Genomic DNA, 16,458 nt, shown 5'->3' with positions numbered 1-16,458 from the left:
TGTAAAAATTGCATATGCCTATAGACCCAATATTGATAGTTTCAGATGTGTTGTTTGGCTTCATTGGACCATTTGTGTTGTATCTGTGACATTACTGTACCTCTCCTACAATAGTATGCTTTCATTTATAGCAGGATCTCCACTGAGATGTATCACTGTGTTTGGATGGATTGTTTAATATCCACCTTTAAAAGATAAACACTTTATATCCATTTAAATTTTTGCATAAATGTAGGAAGCTTTATTTTATAAAGCTAAATTTCTTTTTCATTTTTTTTTAATGTGAGTTAGACCAAGAAGATGACATCGAGCTTAATTTCTAGCTGTATATTCTCTATGCTTAAGGGCTTTGCTTTTGCTCTTAAATGGTTGGTTGAATGCTGCTCTTTAAATAATCATGCTACAGAACTAATTTCTATTCAGGAACTGATTGAAACAATGGAGGAAAAATCCCACACAAATAAACTGGACATTGTGGTAATTCTATAGTGATGCAAATGGCACCCTAACCATGTCTGACTCCGTAACCATAATTGAGTCTTAGAACCAAGAAGAGAAATCCAAAATGACTGAATGTTTTATGCCTGCTTTTTTCCAGCCATTCAGCTGGTCAAATTTCACAAATGAAATCATGTCAACTGTGAATATTAATATTCCAAATGAAGAAGAGGTGGTTGTTTATGCTCCAGAATATTTAACCAAACTTAAGCTCACTCTTACCAAATATTCTGCCAGGTAGGTATGTCAGAGTGCCTATGTCCTCAAAATTTACATTTAATATCACTCTTTAGAAGCTTTGCAGCCTCATCTTTTCTGTTGCTGGGTGGTGGGTTTTTTTATACAGAGATCTTCAAAATTTAATGTCCTGGCGATTCATAATGGATCTTGTAAGCAGCCTCAGCCGAACCTACAAGGAGTCCAGAAATGCTTTCCGCAAGGTGAAGAAAAAATCTCTCTTTTCTTAAGACTTAACACATAAAGAGATACATGGTTATGAAGGCTTGCCATGTGCTAGAATGTGGTGAACTTTGCCAAGAGTCAAAATGCCAAATGTTGGTTATTTTGCCCATATTTTGGCTCTGTTGCCTAGGAAAGCCAGCTTTCAAGGGCTTTGCCATCCCATGATTGTCTACTCTGGCAGCATGATTGAATTGCCCTGGAAGGAGATGCATTTGGTTATTTGAGCAGTTCGTGAGAGAATACTGGCTTGGTTTTTTGTTGTGTTAAACGTAACTGCAAGGGGATCTATCTGAATAAATTTCATTTTCAGGTGCCCGTAGCACACTAGACATACAGACAGGTGGGCTACATTGATGTGGACAATCCACTGAGAGTACAGCTACCTGGAGACAACCTTAAGGCTTTTTACTAGGCTGTACCTGCATTATTTAAACAATCATCCTATTAGTGCTGTGGTGAGGGGAGAGGGCAGGAGGGATTGAAGAGGAAAAACTCTGGCAAACGTATTGATTGGTGTTATGGAAAGGAAACAACTGTTTATTTGACATTTCTAGCATTTACCCTTTGAAAGAAAATGTAGACAAAGTTTTGAAATTAAAGCCTGCAAAAATGGTCTTTTGCTCGATTTCCCTTACCTCAGTTAATTCCCTCGTTAGTACTTAAATTTATTCACATACAGTTCTTCTAAGTACTGGAAATTCAGCTAAATTATTAAAAAACTGAAATGTGTTTTCTTGTATACCAGATACCTCCCTTGTTACATAAATTGAACATTACTTCGTGTTTACGTTTATGCAGTTGTAACTGTTATATATATTTTTTTGGTTTTGGTGGAAGGGGGGCCATTTTGTTGTTCTTTTCTAAACTGTCTACAAGGGTATTCACCTGTAACGGCCCAAAGTTCCACTGGGATGTGCTGCCGAAAATATACCTTGTTTTCAGATTATTTGTAAGTAAATGCTCCAGTTGGATTACGTTTTTGTCTTGGGCAAGGACAACATGCCTTGTGAGGAGAAGCAGAATTTAGAGGACATAAAGAACAGAGTCCCTGTGAAATATGTGTTCTACCTTGCTCTGGCCATCTTCTCGTGGTCAGATGTCATTTCCTTTCTCTCGCCCTTAGGCCCTTTATGGCACAACATCAGAAACAGCAACGTGGAGACGTTGTGCAAACTATGTCAATGGGAATATGGAAAATGCTGTGGGAAGGCTGTACGTGGAAGCTGCATTTGCTGGAGAGAGTAAACATGTGGTAATGTTTTCAGCACAATACTCTTATCAGTTGATTGTTTCCATCAATGGGCAATTACAATAGTTCATAATTGGGCTAAAGTTTATTAATTGGCAGAGAATCTCTGTATCACAATTTGTGGTTATTTCTCAACCACTCTCCTCCTCCCTCTCCCAAAAGGTCTGCTTCTGTTTCTGATCTTAAAGTTGTCTAGTCCAAAACCAATCGTCCCCCTTCCCGAAACAATGTATTCAGAGTACCCACTCACTCACATGTTCTGTTGATACAGTTAATTGTAAATTCTCCTATTGGCAAGACTGACCAAGAATTAGAGTTTTCTGAAAAACTTTGAAAGTAAGGTTTCAGGGTTTATTTGAAATACCTAAAAAAGTACTCCATTTTTCATTGTTATTGAAATGAAGACCATGGAACTTAAAGGCTAAGTGCAAGAAACTATTAAAATGCTACTTTATGCTTAATTGAACTACTAACAGTGATGACAGCTACTATTTTATGTGTTTTTTTATGATAATGGAAACCATTATGTTCTTTTTTTTTAATGTTTATTTTTGAGAGAAAGAGAGACAGAGCATGGGTGGGGGAGGGCAGAAAGAGAGGGAGACACAGAATCCGAGCTGTCAGCACAGAGCTCTACACAGGGCTCGAACTCACTAATGGTGAGATCATGACCTGAGCCAAAGTTAGATTGAGCCACCCAGGCGTCCTGAAGCCATTACATTCTAAAGATAATTTTTTCATTAATGCATATATAAGACCTATTTCACCATTAGGGTCAATAGTAGCAAGATTCCTTTGAAAACATAATTATCCACATGTATCCATTTGTTTAGGTCATGGTTTGTCTATAAATTTACATGCATTAACATATTATTGAGTCCTATAAAGGCAGCTCAAAGCCCTGTTTGTTAAAATTTGTGTTACAGAAAATTAATTCATGGCCTAAATTTGTCTTCTGTTCCTTTCATTTTAGGTTGAGGATTTGATTACACAGATCCGAGAGGTTTTTATCCAGACTTTAGATGACCTCACTTGGATGGATGCTGAGACGAAAAAGAAAGCTGAGGAAAAGGTAAAAAGAAACACAAAGCTAACTATTAGCTAACAATTGCTTTACAAGCAAAGATCAACTTGAAGTTCAGAAGAAAGAAGTTCAAGGATTGCATAAAATTAAGCAAGCTCCTTCAAGATGTCATGTTTCCAGGAACAGTTTTCGTGGATAAAGATTTGTTTCTATGATTTTTCACCTTTTATTATCTCTTTGCATCCAGCTCCTACTGTCCATGTTCAGTTCAAACCTTTGAAAGATCTCCAATTTTCCTTTTTTTTTTTTTTTAAGGAGTCTTCAGAAAACAAGGAAAAATCTTAGATGAATGAGTAAAGAACCGAAAGATACTATCAATGGTTCATACTTCTCCTCTTTTCATAAAGCTTATGCAAAAGGACTCTACTAAAGCCTAAAAAATATCCCTTAATGTTTAATGCAGATTTCCAGCTCAAGTTTTAGAAAACATGCCTTATTTAGACTTTTATATGGCCTAGGGAGAAAAGTGTACACTTCTGTAAGTGTAAGGTGATGCATTATTTGAGTATTACATGGTGATCTACAGTTAAAGGGATGTTGAAGGAGCCTTGTTATAGCTATTCTTATCTACCCCATTGTGCACCTGTTACTGGGACTTCTCATATCTTGCATAAGAACAAAGGTGTCAGGGCTTCTGGGTGGCTTAGTCGGTTAAGTGTCCGACTTTGGCTCAGGTCACGATCTCATGGTTCATGGGTTTAAGCCTGGCGTCAGGCTCTGCACTGACAGCTCAGAGCCTGGAACCTGCTTCAGATTCTGTGTCTCCCTCTGTCCTCCCCGACTCATGCTCTGTCTCTCTCAAAAAAATGAATAGATGTTAAAAAAAATTTTTGTAAAGAATAAAGGTGTCAGATGCCTAAGGAAATCTTAGGTTTAAACTTACTACGATCATTTGTCTTGATAACTATATAAAACTAGAAGGAATATGTCCAGTGGAAATTCTATATACTTTGGCAGCAAAATTCACATGCAACCTGATAATTCCTCTGTAGTTGGGATGGCAAGAAGAACAGACCATTCTTCAAACTGATACAGAAAGAGTTTATGAACCTACTATAATAAAAAACCAAGATACAGTCTAGTTCTTTCCAGGATTAAATCATGTGGAAGGACTGTCTTTTTCAGTCTTCTCAAAGCTGGAGATAGGTTAGGTCTAGAATTTAGGCACCAAAGTATATCTGTCTTTTCATCACTGACTCAGAAATTCCTCAGAAATTCAGGCCGGCTCTGCTCCTTTCATGTTCTAGCTATCTTGACCTGGGTCTATTTGATGTAGCACAGCTGGATTATGCTAGATCATCATTTCCCAAGGCAGTATCATAAGCCACTGAACCCACAAGTAGTTCCCTGAAGAAGACTCTCACGGTCAAAGAATTTAGGGAACATTTCCTGTAGGAAGACTTTCCTGATCCCACCCTAGACTAGGTTACATGCTTCTAGGAGATGATTTTAAGGTACCATACCTAACACTCATTACATTGCCTGTCACTGAACTTTATGGTAAGCTCTCTGGGGGGAGAAAGTTTTTCCTAGCATTGTATTCTCAGCCCCTTACAAAGTACCTGACTCATCATAGATGCTTGAATATGTATTGAATGAGAAAATAGACAAATTAATTCCTTGTGCTTACAATTGGACACTTACAATTACCGAATTTTAAGCTGCAGTAAAGAAGCCTGCTTAATGTTTTTGTCACAGTATTTACCCAAAGTATTTGACGATAAATCCTTTTTATGTAGACCTAATTCTGTAGAGTTTGTGTCCCTTAGGACACTCTTTGGGGAAGTGTCTTCTAGAAAATAAAAAACCTCTGAGAAGGGGCTGATGGTAATGGGCAGTGGTGTGGAAACCTACAAGAAAATGGGCTTGGCCTAAAACAGACTTACGCATATCCTGTCTGATCCACTGCGGAACTCCTGTGCTTATGAAACAGATTTGTAGCATAATTAAATTACTTTTTTAGGTTTTTATTTATTTATTTTGAAAGAGAGAGAAAGTGAGCAGGGGAGGGGCAGAAAGAGGGAGAGAGAGGATCCCAAGCAGGCTCCACACCATCAGCACAGAACCCGAAGCGGGGCTCAAACTCACAAACTGTGAGATCATGACCTGAGCCGAAACCAAGAGTCGGACGTTCAACTGACTGAGCCACCCAGGCGCCCTGCATAATTAAAATATTTAAGAGCAATGTAATATGATAGAATCAAAAGTCAAATATCTTTGAAAAAATGAGAGAAATAAAAAATGGAAAGATATTGCAATAGTAAACTAGTAATAAAATAATAAAAAAATAAGTAAACAATTTTAAAATAATAAAAATAAAAATTAGCAAGGGTAGTAAGCAAGTGGTAAACATGAGCTAGTACAACAAGGCAAGTCCTGTCTTCTACTCATTTAAATAATGCCATTCATTTAACTGTGGGAAGATAGGTACACTGGCCTTGGAGACCAAAAGAGAACATATAAACTCCAGGACTCCATACTCAGAACATTAGCACTAAACTTATAAGCCCATATCTGTTTTCTCAGCCAAATCAGTGAAATGGAAAGACAATTATAAGCTGGTAGAATGGAAGCACTATTACTTACCCCTCCTAAGAAATGGAAGAAAAAAGCCTTTCAGAGAAAAATTTCATAGAAGTACAATACATGAGGAACAATGACTTGTCAGTTTTCATTTTGGTTTTCTTGGGAAAGCTGGAGCCTATAAGAATAGGGTATTAGAAGCTAAATTTCAGAACCGGTTTTTGTTTATTTTCAACCCCAGGGAGAAGCCATTGCAAAGATCTCTATTTAAGTGTTGTCAGATACTATTTTTGTAAACAGTATGGAGCAGGTTATTCAATTGGCAGTCATGGGCAAATTATAATGTTTGCATTTAAAAATATATATATAATGTTTGCATTTGAAAGCTATAGAATTATCCTTATATTCAATATTTTAATTTTCATAGGCCTTAGCAATTAAAGAAAGAATTGGCTATCCTGATGACATTATTTCAAATGACAACAAACTGAATAATGAATACCTCGAGGTAAGTCTCTATGCAGACTGTGCTAATGATACCTGGGGCTGGTGATGATGTCATTTGCAGCTGTGGGGTGCCCGAAATGATGTGAAGTAGCCTAAGGCCAAAGGTCTTGTTATATAAAAGCCTTTTCCACCGAAGCCAGAACTTGTGTTTTAGTTTTAGCCTTTTGTTTCATTGGCCTGGTTCATATTTGGTTTTTGTGATCTTGGTCTCCATATATTCCATTGAACAGTACTGGAAAAATCTGGTGTCCTTTAAAGAGCATCAAGGGGTAGACATCAAAGTGATGAACAACAGGCCGCACTCAGGCTCCTTATCTCCTCTGGTCCAGGCCTGGAAAGTCACGTCTTCAGTTCCCATTCGCTTTCCTATTATTCCTCCACTGGATAAAAACCAGGTTATGCCTCTGTATTCAAAAAAAAATAAAACAAAACAAAAACCTACCATTTGAAAACCAGAATCGGTTTTATTCCCCTCTGGTAATGTAACAATGAAAAGAGAACAGAATTGATTCAAGTCACTACACTATTGATTTAAGACCCAGCTGAGGATCCTGTTGCTAATCTTGTGGTCCCCGCAACTCCTTGAGACCCTGGTGACAACAAGGTGATCCTTGTCCAGAAGTGGGGATGTCAGTGATTCCTAATCCATTGATTACCTGTCTAACATGGGAGTTTGCAAGCCACAGTGTCCTCTTCTCTCTTTACATTTGTAGAAAAGCTTGACTGTTTCTTGTAAATGAGCTGGCTGCAGCATCTGAGTCCTGGGGGCCTTTGTGGCAGGAGTCTGATGGCTAAGAACATAGACCCACAGGGAATTTCTTGGGTTCAAATCCCAGCTCCACCATTCACTAACTTGGGCAAGTGACTTAATTGCCTTGGTTTCCTCAGCTTTAAAATGGCAATAACAACCCATCTTCATAAGATTATTATAAGGATTAAAAACATGTAATATATAAAGTGCTGAGAACAGTGCCTGGTACATTGTAGGTGCTAAAATGGAATGTGCTCTTATCTGTCATGTAAGGGTTACTATCAATATAGGAAAGCTTGTCTGACACTCGGTTCATTCGATTAGTTACAGAAGAATAGACTAAAGTAGCGATTTAGTTAGAGCGACAGTGACCTATTATATAGAACTAGGCTAAATGGAATTAAATCCTTCTTTGGTAAGTTTTAATGCTCTCCGTTAACTTTATTAACTAATACAATTTAAGAAAATGTCCCCTATGTTTTTTTAGCAGAAATTTTGACTATTTTTCCCAAAACCTTTTATGTAATATAGTTGAACTACAAGGAAGATGAATACTTTGAGAACATAATTCAAAACTTGAAGTTTGGCCAAAATAAACAACTAAAGAAGCTCCGAGAAAAGGTGGACAAGGATGAGTATGTATATTCCAGTTTCCTATATGTTCATTCAGAAAAGGGGCTTTTCCCCTCTCATTGTTGGGTTAAGAAAAAGAACCTGACTCAATGTTAATGTTAAAAAAGTACAATATTCTCCTTCAATGGAGTGAATACCTCTACGAGCATCCAAGAATATCATACTAAAGGTGGGTCAAAGATTTAAGCAAAATTAAAATTTGTTTTATTATGGTGGCCTCAGGCTACCTCATTTCTTTGGTTTCCTCTCATATTATTACCTCTTTCCTCTACTTTGTGGACAAGTTTCTCAAGAACACCTTGACCTAGGTAACCCAGAGCTCCTGCCAGTTTTCTCTGAGGCCACACTTGTGGAACTCGGAATTATCTCCTGCCCACAGCCCCACCTGTTTTCTATGGGTCAGTCATCCCACAACTCCATCCCCTTCTAGACTGCTCCGTGTGACACGCCCCTGAAACTTGTGGCAGCCGAATAAGAGATAATGGGAGTTGCCTTCAAATGCTCTTAATCCCTGCTTATCAGTGGCATTGGTGCTTATGTTAACATCAGCTTAGTGTTTATTTTTCAACTAAATGGGTGTGTCTAACTCAGTATGTCTAACATATTAACATGCATCAACTTGTGTGTTTGTGCACATAGAGCCCTAGAGCTGCTTATGTTGACTTTTTCTTGCTGGGCTCTTAACTTCTAGAGAACAGGGGCTATTCGTTTTGACTGCTCAGCAGCATGCTGAACACATGGAAGGTTTTCAGTTAAAACTGAGTTAAAGAGTGAGTGAGCGAATAAAAAAGAAATGTACTAACTTGATCCGTGTGGTAGCCGACAAAATAACATGACAGTGAGGTGCTTGGTTTATTATTCATGTATTCATTTATTCTTTCATTTATTCATTTACTAAACTAATATTGTAGAACACTGACTAAGTCCAGGTGTCATTGGGAACTGGGAGAATCACAAGTGAACTTTGATTATATTATATTATATTATATTATATTATATTATATTATATTACATTACAACAGCAGAAGATAAGAAAGACATATATAATAAACTCTACCACTAGGAGGGAAATGTGCCAGGAAGTGTACAAAGTGATGTGAGACTGTTTGATGACAGGCTGTTCTGTTCTCAGTTAACTAAGTACAGGTTGGACAAAATTCCTAAGTGAAAATGCCAATACGTTCGATCTCTGTACACCATTTTGAACCTGTCAGGTGCCATGAAAGAGAGATTGATTTCCTTTGCTGACCTCTGGGTTTATACTGCAGTAAATGTATTGTCTGGTGCTAAAAACAGGGCTGCAAATGTCAGAGAACGTTTAGTGTCCTAGCTGGCAAAGAAGGAAGAAGAGTGGGTGCATATGGTTTGTGTTGTAATTGGTTGTGAAACCCTATTTCAAGAAACCCACAAAAAAGTCATCAAAAAGAATATTCAGTGGGTAAACTTATAAACTGAGAAGTTTCTTGTAAGTCTGAATTTTTTTCTTTAAGGTGCATATACTTACATTTAATAATTGTTAGTACTGTGTGAAATATCTACAAATATCTACAAATATTGTCAAATAGTGTTTCTGAAAATAGCTAATATAACCTGCATCCATATGACACCAGAAGACTTTTTCATAATTTTAAAAATAGTTGTTGAGTTATGGCTTCATGTTTTCTTTTGAACTTAATGTAGTCCAAAGTTCTACAATTATTTCGTAATATAGTTTGCATTTTTCATTCCCTTTCATCATATATGTTGCTTTTCTCTTGAGTCCTTTTCCCTTACAATAATCACAAGTGAAAGCTGTGTACACTGTTTTAATGAATGTTTGCTCAGTAGCACGCATAGGTCAACAGAACATTTTGGGTCCTTCCCATGAGCTTCTGATAGTCATCATAAGTGCAATATGGCTTCTAAGGTCTTCTCTGCCATGTCAGACTAGTTTCTTTTCCTTTCTCTTCTTCTGCCTGTGTACTGAGTCCGAGGGTTCTAAATTCTGGCTGTACAGGAGAGTCACCTGGGGAGCCCTAGAAATAGTACTGAGGCCCCAATCTCACTACCCTTGCCTGTGATGTACTTGCCTGTGGGTGGGGACCCAGGTATTGGATTCTTTTTAAGTACTACCCCCCAACTTCAAGTGAGAACCTCTGAGTTAGTGTTAGTTCCTTTTGGTTAATGATACTCTTCGTATTTAGTTTTGTGTCATTTTCTTTTTACAGGGTGATGCTTTTAACTTGGCAGTTTAGGTTTAAAATTTATTTTTTGTTTTCCAAAATATTGGAAGCACCTTTGACAGTGATCACGTCAAACCATTAGGACTGTGGGATACAATGTCATGACAGTTCCTTATATTTTTTTGAGGTTTCTTGGAGTGAAAGTTTCAGACCTATTTTGTAATTGTGTAGTAGTAATAAAGTCACTATGTTCTCCTTCCTTTTTTATGTATACCAAATTCAAATCCTCACTGTGTGTGTTCAGGCAGACACATCTACTGCTTCTGCTTTGTTCACATAGTTTGTAGTTACCTCTCAGAGAACTACATTTTCAGATGCTCAAGTCCTCACTCCTAAGGTCTTGCAGGAGAAATGGGTGCCCATGCCCACAATTGATGGGACAGGGATGGGAAAAACTATGGATTATGTAGGGTTTATATTGTAGGGTATTGTAGATGCATTATATTTTCAAGACAACAATCAATTTTAATTAATTCAGTCAATTAACCAAGTAATAAGCTTCTGGACCTGTGTTTGTTTGTTTGTTTGTTTGTTTGTTTGTTTGTTTGTTTTTCCCCTCACTGGGCAAACTCCTATGCTTCTTGGCATCTTCTACCATCATTATGACCACTGAATATTTGTACCTGGCCCAGATTTGTTTTCAACCCACATGTCTAGCTACCCATGAAACATCTCTACATAGGTGTTCCACAGACCCTACAAACACAGAATTTTCCATTTGGGACAAAATTTGATCATCTTTCTCCCCATATCCTCATATTGCCCTATATTTTCCAGCAACTTTCATCTTATTGTTATCAATACAGAAATCAGGGACTCACCATTCTAGACTGATCTCTTTCTCTCATCTCTGACATCTATAGTAATATCTACTCCAGATCCCCATTCAAAACCAAAAGTTTACATCTACCAGCTGCTAATTAAAGATCATATAGGTATTTCTAGGGGATCTCCATCTTACTATCTCCATGGTCACTGAGTAAATTCAGGCATGTCTCATTGTTCACCAAAGTTATTACTAATTTTTTCCTAATCTTATCACCAATCATCTTATCACCAATCATCTTTCCTTCAGCTCATTCTCCTTACTAATACCCTAGAGATTTTTTAAAGACACAGAATGAGTTGTGTTATTTCCTGATGAAAACCTTTCAATATATCCCTATTGCCTATCTCATGGTACAAGGCTCTGCATTCCTCCCATTAGCTCTCCAGAATTCCTTTAGATTCACCCTGCCCACCCTCCCAGCATTGCCCAAACCTCCAGCTATAGGAATAACTCTAGGTCATTCTTCCATCTTTTCTTCCTCCTTATCCCTTACCGTGGATCACCCTTTCTGTCCTTGTTCATCTAACAGAAGCCTATATATTGTTGGACTCAACTAGAACATTACTTCCTTATTCATAGCACCCCACTGCATTTTTCTCTTCACCTTGTGCCTGCCCTAGTCCTTGTTGAAAGCAGAAACCAGATGTTTGTGTCACCAGAGCCTGAACACTGATGAACAGAATGTAGACCCTTCCTCAATGTTTCTGGGGTTAATAAATGATACAATAGTGGTTTGTGATCATGCTGATGAAGTGAACTCAACTGCCAAGGTAGAGAGTGTCACATCCAAGCGTTTCACCATCATGGTCAGTGAAGTTATATAACAGCTCTCCGCTGCTCTCTCTGTTTAACAGATTCAAAACATTGAGAAAGTCCTGGAAGTCTGTATGTGATCTACCTGATTTAATCATTTCACTAAAAGAGCCTTCTGCCCATTTGAGCAGGCAGCTACTGCAAAGGACAGGGATTTAAATTTGAAAAGCTTGGTTCATGGGGTTTCTGAGTGCCTAGTGTTTCCAAAATTATCCCAAACATTGTGTTCTCTGGGTCTTTGGTACCAGTTTGTAAAGAATTTCAAATATGTCATATTATCAGATAGTAAGAGTGATAAACTTAGAATGTAATATCCTTTGGCAAAATTACTTAGATATATATCTGTAATGATCTTATTTCCAGTAACATGATTATTCACTTAGAGTCAATAGAACATAAACCTCTAAAGAGAAAGAAAAATGTACAAGAATAACAACAGAAAACATTCCTTTTCTTGTGTTTTAGATTTGATGTTATTTTGTTAGTTTCTCAGGACACAACTTCCTGTGATATAACTGTGATGTGGCCCTGTTTGTAAATCATGACCACTGAGCCACGGCGTTACTTATCAAAAACTACAAAGATTCATTTCATTGCTTCATCTTTCCTGCTGTTGTGTTTCAAAATAAAAACACAGGTATATTGACAAGAGCCAGTTCAATAAGCATTTTATTGAGCAGCTGCAACGTGCAAATCATTGTGCTAAATAAACACTGTAAAGGATATAGATGAATAAAATGTGGCCCTGGACCCAGGAGCTCACAATCTAAAGAAAGAAGCAAGTAAGTAACAGTTAAATCTGATAAAAGGCAGAGTTTGCTTGGTTCTGTTACAAGTGCTAGAACAGCACTTTTTTAAAACCACCATTAAACCTTTACTTATTAGTAGAACATTCTCTAGAAGCAACATGTCAGCATTTAAATTAATATTGACATGAACAGAAGATTCACTAGAAACAAAACAGAACAAAATGGTTGGTTCATCTGTCTTCCCTGTCATTGCTTCAAGCCTGCTGTTTTTTCTAATCTGGGCTCATTGGATGGTGGCAATCCCTGGCAGCCAGCAGCTGTGGCTCTGTGTGTTTTTTCCTGAAAGGCCAACACCACCAAAAACAGCAGGGACGTTAGTACCCTGTGAAGTGACACCATGGATTTGCCACTGCAATGAGTCACTAACTCTCTTTCAGTGTCCCAGTTCTGTCACTTACTACCTGGCCCTTTAAAAGGCATGTAGTTTTCTTATTTATAAAATGAGCAGGTTGATTTAGACTGTATAACATCTTTAAGATTCCAGCATTCAAATTCTGTGGGCCTAACTGTGAAGTTTTGATAAGAGCCAAGAAGTTTTCCTCCTTGGCTTCTACACATCAGATGACTCAAGAGAAAAAGAACATGCTCTCCAGAGAGGTAGGGAAGTAGCTCACTTCTTTCTAAAATAACCCTTCTATTTTTCCCCTTCACTGATATTTCTAGAGCCAGTCTTCTTTCTAATGAAGTCCTATATCAGTGAGCTTGGTCATCAAAAGAAAAATAGTATGCAGGGCTATTATATTATATATCATATAATATATCCACTAATATATAATATAATATAATATAATATAATATAATATAATATAATATAATATAATATAATATAATATAATATAATATAATATAATGTGGGTAAATGAGACGGTATAGAGGTGGTGTTGGTAGGAACTGTCCAGGGTGTGTGTGCGGAGTGCTGGAGACTTGAGACACAAATGAGTCTCCATGAGCATAGATGTATGGGGAGGATTTACAAAAAAGATTATTTGGCTCATCAAGCACTACTGAGCCAGGAACATGGAATAACAGATAGACTAAATTTGGACAAATCATTCTGGTTCCCACATACTGCCATGGAATTCTTGTGTTCTACATTTGTTGTAAGAGTTGAAAATTTGAGATTTCCATCTTTTAGGCTCCCATTAAACTGCCAGGCTTTGTGGTTTTCCGCTGTGTTTTGGAGGCTATAAGCAAAACATATTTGATCAGTAAAAACATTTCTGCTTTTTTAAAATTAAGTTTTTATTGCAATTCCTGGTATGATTAACATACAGCATTAGATTAGTGATTCAACAATTCTATACATTACTCAGTGCTCTTCATGATAAGGATAAAAACATTTCTGCTTTTTAATTAGCACCCAAGGAAGGCTTTGGGTTTTTTTTGTGTGTTTGTTTGGTTTTGGTTTTTGGCTTTTTTAGAGGGGATGGGAAGTAGAGAAGGGAATTAAATGGTTTAAAGGTTGAAGTTTTAAACTAAGAGAATTTTGCAAAAGAATTCTAGAACTTTTACACTAGTGTACCATCTTTTTATTTTTTTTTAAATTTTTTTAACGTTTATTTATTATTGAGAGAGTGTGAGCAGGAGAGGGGCAGAGGGAGACACAGAATCTGAAATAGGCTCCAGGCTCCAAGCTGTCAGCACAGAGCCTGACACGGGGCTCGAACTCACAAACCGCAAGAACATGACCTGAACCGAAGCCGGAGGCTTAACCAACTGAGCCACCCAGGTGCCCCTACTAGTGTACCATCTTGAGGGGATGATATTTCAGTTGGTGCATAGCTCTTGGTGGCCATGGCTCTCTATAGCCTGCATAGGAGTGCCTCACGTAGGCCTAGTGCCTTCCCCCTTCCCAGAGTCCAAGGAGGGGAGTCCTCTCTCTTGGAGGTTGGAGGACTCATTCATATGCCAAGGCCCAAATACATATTGAGCACCTATCATGTTCCCTAAGTCTTAGAGATACAATTAAGAACAAAGCATAAAATAAACAAGTGAGACAGTATTAAACTAAAAAGCTTCTGCACAGCAAAGGAAATGACCAACAGAATAAAAAAGCAATGTATGAAGTGGGAGAAAACGTTGGTTAAATCATATTTCTGATAAGGTGATAATCTACAAGATATACAAGAGACCTCTAAAACTCAGTAACAAAAAAAGTAATAAGCCAATTTAAAAATGGGTTAAGGGCTTGAATAGACATTTCTCCAAAGAAGACTTACAAATGGCTGACAGACACGTGAAAAGATGCTCAGCGTTAGTAATCATCAGGGAAATGCAAGTCAAAAACCACAATGAGATAACACATCACTGCTGTCAGGATGACTGTTATAAAAAAAGAGAGAGAGAGAGAGAGAGAAGTATTGGTAAAGGATGTGGAGAAATTGGAGAGCTTGCACACCATTGGTGGGAATGCAAAATGGTGCAGCTGCTATGGAAAACAGTATGGCAGTTCCTCAAAAAATTAGAAATAGAACTACCATATGACCCAGGAAACCCATTTCTAAATATATTCCAAAGAGTTGAAATCGATATCTTCAGGGAATATTTGCACTCCCTTGTTCATTGCAGCACCATTCAGAACAGATAGATGTGGAAACAACCTGTTTCCACTGACCGATAAATGGATAAAGAAAATGTGGTACATATATACAATGGAATACATTCAGCTTTTAAAGAGTAGGAGATTCTGCAATATACAACATGGATGAACATGAAAACATTATGCTAAGTGAAATAAGCCAGATAGAGAAAGACAAATACTGCATGATTCCACTTATGTGAGTTTTTCTAAAATAGTCAAATTCATAAAACCAAAGAATGGAATTGTGATTACCAGGGGCTGGAGGAGAGGAGTAGATGGGGAGTTATTAGTCAAAAGACGTAAAGTTTAAATTAAGCAAGATCAATAACCTCTAGAGATCTTCTGTGCAGCTTTGTACACACAGTTTTCAATGCGTTACAGTGTATTAAGAGGATATAGCTTCTGGCAGATGTTCTTACTATAATTAAAAAAAAGAACTATCATTGATTCCATGGAGTTACTGTCTAATGAGATTGACAATAGACATAATGTAAGTTATGTTATTGCTAAGGGTTATATAGGATAGAAGAAGTTTCAGTTCTTGAGAGATCCCAAGATTATTCTAAATCAGGAAAAAGGTCATCAAAAGAAAATTCTGACAGAACTGATTCACCCACCCATATATTTTCCAATTTGGGAATTTCTCTGAATTTGGCACATCACACAAATGAAGGGGCACACATTTGTGCGTATACACATAGAAACTTATCAAAGACTAAAAAGAATGTGCCTTGTTGCCAAACTTAGAACGACATGCCACCAACTGATGACTCCTAGGAAGAAAATCACATCAGTGATTTCTGTTGCATTTTGTTGAAGAAGTGGATTCTCCCAATTTCAGGTCACAATGGGTGTCTTGGTTCTCACCTCTCAGGTAATCAGAGTACTTCAGTTATGTTAACAACTCTTCTGCAACATCAATGAATAGTTTATTTCTTTTTTTTTTTCTTTTTCTTTTTTTCTTCAACGTTTTTTTTTTTTTTTTTTTAATTTATTTTTGGGACAGAGAGAGACAGAGCATGAACGGGGGAGGGGCAGAGAGAGAGGGAGACACAGAATCGGAAACAGGCTCCAGGCTCCGAGCCTGGACTCGGAGGGGCTCGAACTCACAGACCGCGAGATCGTGACCTGGCTGAAGTCGGACGCTTAACCGACTGCGCCACCCAGGCGCCCCTCAATGAATAGTTTAAAGAGGCTCTTTTATCCTGCTGTGCTTTTATCTTTGGGTAAAAAACATTGCACTTTATGGAACAGTGGAAAGAATTTGCAGTCAGGGAGGGACGGTAGGACAGTGGAAAGTGGGACTTAGAATGGGCAGCCCTGAGTTAAGGTTCTTGTTCTGCCACTTACTGTTTAACCTCGACAACCTCCATAATATGAGTATCAGTGATTCCTTTATAAACTGAGGAAAATAACATCTACTTTTGCCTTATGGGGTTGTTGTGTTATATATTGTATATGTGCCTGTCGTATAACTTAGGTGCTTATTGAATAGTA

General features: G+C 37.7%; 1 protein-coding gene across 6 annotated transcripts in view; it reads left to right on the top strand.

The window, feature by feature from the left end:
- MME (membrane metalloendopeptidase) overlaps window positions 1–16,458 on the top strand; it is a 108,222-nt gene that overhangs the window by 62,612 nt on the left and 29,152 nt on the right. For all 6 annotated transcript variants that reach the window (XM_019440070.2, XM_019440055.2, XM_019440058.2 and 3 more), the window contains exons 11-16: window positions 599–735; window positions 845–938; window positions 2,084–2,212; window positions 3,183–3,281; window positions 6,244–6,324; window positions 7,606–7,709. In XM_019440070.2, coding sequence (XP_019295615.1) covers window positions 599–735; window positions 845–938; window positions 2,084–2,212; window positions 3,183–3,281; window positions 6,244–6,324; window positions 7,606–7,709 — 644 coding nt within the window. The remainder of the gene's footprint in view (window positions 1–598; window positions 736–844; window positions 939–2,083; window positions 2,213–3,182; window positions 3,282–6,243; window positions 6,325–7,605; window positions 7,710–16,458) is intronic.

The sequence above is a fragment of the Panthera pardus genome, unplaced genomic scaffold (assembly GCF_024362965.1).
Source record: "Panthera pardus isolate Hobbes unplaced genomic scaffold, ASM2436296v1 HiC_scaffold_16, whole genome shotgun sequence".
Taxonomy (NCBI): Eukaryota; Metazoa; Chordata; class Mammalia; order Carnivora; family Felidae; genus Panthera; species Panthera pardus.
Note: the sequence above shows the minus strand (reverse complement) of the source record. Positions and strands in the feature narration are given on the sequence as shown.